Source organism: Suricata suricatta, chromosome 6 (genome assembly GCF_006229205.1).
Source record: "Suricata suricatta isolate VVHF042 chromosome 6, meerkat_22Aug2017_6uvM2_HiC, whole genome shotgun sequence".
Lineage (NCBI taxonomy): Eukaryota > Metazoa > Chordata > Mammalia > Carnivora > Herpestidae > Suricata > Suricata suricatta.
The window spans coordinates 122,387,651-122,391,611 of record NC_043705.1 but is presented as its reverse complement, the minus strand read 5'-3'; the positions used below and the strand labels follow the sequence as shown (position 1 = coordinate 122,391,611).

The 3,961-nt window shown below is 44.0% G+C and overlaps 1 protein-coding gene across 1 annotated transcript in view; it reads right to left on the bottom strand.

Annotated features, from left to right (window-relative positions):
- ADAMTS12 (ADAM metallopeptidase with thrombospondin type 1 motif 12) overlaps window positions 1-3,961 on the bottom strand; it is a 276,826-nt gene that overhangs the window by 46,370 nt on the left and 226,495 nt on the right. Inside the window, exon 15 of the mRNA XM_029941278.1 lies at window positions 3,116-3,291. Within this exon, the coding sequence (XP_029797138.1) occupies window positions 3,116-3,291 (176 nt within the window). The remainder of the gene's footprint in view (window positions 1-3,115; window positions 3,292-3,961) is intronic.

Genomic DNA, 3,961 nt, shown 5'->3' with positions numbered 1-3,961 from the left:
GAAAAAAAAAAGGTAATAATGACAAAGAAATAAGTATGAAACTAGTGAAGAAAGAAAAATTTTTGTTATATATTAAAAAACAAACAACCAAAACAAAGTAAAACAAAAACAAAAAGAAAAAGAAAAACCCAAGAAAAAAAAAAAAAAAAGCAGGCAGCAGCTCCCTCTGGTGGATAGGCTTGGTTTGATGGGGTAAGTCTTGGAGTCTGCTCTCAGAGGCTCCGCCCCTGCCTGGGGCGAAATGAGCAGCAGGAGGTGAAGTGCGCACCTTCACAGACTCAATTGTGGAGTCCCCACTCCCAGGCCGGATCTCGGTTGCAATGGGGAAAGGAAAAAAAACAAAAAGCAAAAAACCGAGTCTCTCTTAGTTTCCGATAGCCCAGCTCAAGAAGCTGTGCGCTCCTGGAAATGTGCTGGGAGCTCGCACATTCTAAGCGCGTGTGCCCGGGCATCCACCCGCCACCGACTCCTTGCTGAGGGTCCTGTCGGTGCGCGTCTTATTTCTTCCCTGTGGGGACCCGGAATTTGCGCAGTCCGTGCCGTGCAGGGGCCGGGGTGTGCCGGTGAAATGCGGTCCGTGGTCCCGTTCCCAAAACCAAGTTTGAATTGCTCGCGCCGGGCGCAGTCGCTGCTCGGGTCGCTTCTTCCACCGCGGCGCACCCCTCTCCAGAGCAGCCGCTTCTCACAGCCACAGGCGCCTCTGATTCCCCGCCGAGATGGCTTAGGGCTGGAGGCTATTCCTTCTCTTGCGCCCCGCTGCCCAGCAGTTATCTATGGAGTGGGTTTCTGTCTCCAAGCGAAGCCAGGCGTTTTATATCTCTTCCCCAGAGACAGTTCTATGAGCGTGTTCCGACTCTGTCTCTTCCCTTTGTCTCCCGGGTGCCCGGCACTTGCGCCACGTTGGGCTGGGGATCTTACCTCCCCTGCCTGTCCGGGTTGGCCCGTCCTCGGATCTCCCCCGTTCGCCCCCACTCACTCAGGTATCTTTGAGGTTCTATTCCTTCTGGAGTTCGTATTTTCTCCTTCCGCTCTCTCAGTTGAACGTAATATCCTTCTCAGTTCGAAAAACGGTGCGGAGGGAGTTTACAGAGCTCCCTTCCTCTCTGCCGTCTTGGCTCCACCCCTGAATAAACTTTTTAAAGAAAAGCATAAATATTATGGCAATGTTAAGAAACATTACCAAATTGATTCCCATAGTAAAAGAGTTGCAAACAGGTAGTAGCAATCATTTTATTTTGTCTTGTTATGTTTTTATTATTATTGTATTATTTTCGGTTTACACTTTTTCACTGGGAAGTGTTATAAATGTCCTAGCAAAATGGAGAACATAACAGCAAAGTCTTGCATGCCAAACTCTTGCAAACTCTTTCTCATATGTTACCCTTACTCATGCTTATTTCAATCGTCATTTTTTTTAATGTTTTTTTTTTTTAATTTTTGAGAGACAGAGAGAGACAGCATGAACAGGGAAGGGTCAGAAAGAGAGGGAAATACAGAATCGAAGACAGGCTCCAGGCTCTGAGCTGTTAGCACAGAGCCCAACACGGGTCTCAAACCCCCAAACTATAAGATCATGACCTGAGCTGAAGTTGGCTGCTTAACCAACTGAGCCACCCAGGTGCCCCTCAATCTTCATTTTTAAAGAAAAGAACTTGTACAAATATATGTGATAAGCACTTCCTGACTCCATTCCCTTTCCTTTTTCCCCAGAGTTAACTAGGGTCATGAAACCAGTATTTATTATTCTCATGCATATTGTTAAATACTCTTGTCATACATGTGAATACTCACACACATTAAAAAATATTGTTTCTCAGGCATTTAAGCTTATAAATAGTATCATATTCTGTGTGAGAGAAGTCCACACTAATGCAAGTAACTCATATATTCACTTGAAGGGCTGTGTACTGTTCCATTGTGTGTATATACAATGATTTCTATATTCCACTATTCTGCAGTTATAACATTTTTATAATGCTATAATGAACACCTTTCCTTAATAGCACTAAAGCTCAAAATATCCACATACATTTAGGATATGTCCACATATCCTTGATAAAGAGAATTATAAATAGGGACACACATTCCACTCACCCTGATGTGTGACTATATACTGAGATCTAGAAGACAATTCGCTTCTTTGGAAAATCAGAATCAGATACTTCTTTGACCATTTTAAAATTGCATTTGTCTTGGTACTAATCCATCTGACTTTGTCCACTGTACTTGTCAGGTAGGGTCAACCAAGTGAAGATATTGAACTCTAACAATATCTGGAAGAATTCTTAAATATTTAGAACCATAAAAATAACAGAAACATTGAGATGGATTTAAGCATATGCTGTGGAATGAGGCTTATATAGTTCATCATATGCATAAATACATAGTATTTTTTTGTAAGATAAAATGCAAGTGACATGGTATGATACATACATCATTCATTCCAATGGAGAAACTCTGACACATTGCTATTAATTTTGCCCTACGTACTCCACGGTATCTGCCTGGCCAGTCCATGTTCATCTCCATGCTGATGGTATCTGCCTGGCCAGTCCGTGTTCATCTCCATGCTGATCCATCAGATTGGCCATGCAATAGGGATTTTATGTTATGCTTCGTGTCCTTCTGCTACTCCTGGAGTCCGAAGCACTGAGCAAGTTTTGCTATTCTGGTAGAGAAACAAGCCTTTTGGGGGGATGTTCCCAACCTCTGAGAGTCACCTGACAGTTTCCTTTTAGGTTTTGACATTAAGAATTTGTCAAACTACCCAAAGTTTTAATGAAATTTCTAAGTATCTGAGCTTTTTTTTTTTTCTGCTCTACAATGGCAGGTACACATCAGTGTTTCCGGCTTCCGCCATTTCAGTCTCTATCCACTCACATTGTCTGAGACTTTTCTCCAGGTGTTTGTGTCATTCTAAGCGATGACTCATTCCTTGTGCCACGGAAGTTCCTTTTAAAATGTTGCTTCCAGCTGTTGACAGTGTTTTATTTATATGACAAAAGAAGAATAAAATCTGAGTGTTTGAAAGATGACTTATCTCTTCAAAAGAAAAAAAAATACTGTTTCAGTTAGCAACAAAATACTGTTGACTCATTTAAAAGGATTCACTTACTGTATGATGACTTCCTCTGACAATTTTAAACGATGAGATGTGATCACTGGCATCTGAGTATGAAAGCCAGCCTGGGACATTGTGCTGGGACGAAGCGTGTGAGGTGGCCGTGACAGGAGAGCTGGCTCCGGTTGGCTCCCGCCTGCTGTGTGCCTGTGGGGACGCCCCTCCTTGTGCTAATGTGAGGAGGCGGCCAGCTTATCCACGTACTCGTGGCCTTTCCAATTAGGGAATCTACACCAGCAAGCCCACTCAAGGCCTGGATGCCCTGAGGGCTCAGGACGCCCACTTGTGTGCACAGTGATTGCTCTGTCCCTGGTGGGGAGGAGGGTCCCAGGCTCCAGTCTTCTACCCCAGTGTTTCACGTCCACCATTGAAGCGTTCACCTCTCAAGAGACATGATGACGCCCTTCTCGCTCTCCCTCCACCTCTCAGTTCCTCACACTGGCTGCTCCCCTCCCTTCTCTTGCTAATGAGGTCTTAGCAAAAGCTGTGGTCCCTTTCCTCTCTCAGCCTGTGGGACTTTACTGTGCCTCCATTTCACCTTTCACATACGAATAATGGTAGTGTCGACCTCATTGGATTGTTGTGAGGTTTGGGTTTCTGTCTATCAAAATAGATAATAAGTACTATGTATTTGTACATGTAAATATATATTTGTCTATTTGTACACGCACATACACACGTACAGTTCAGAACAGTGCCTGGGACAATGCAAGCGCTACGTGTGTTCACCGTTATTATTTATCCAAAGCTAAACCCAGCCTGCAGATGTTCTTGGTCTGCCTACAGAAACTGCCACTCCCCATGGACTTTTCTTACTCACATTACTGAGCTGGTCTCCGA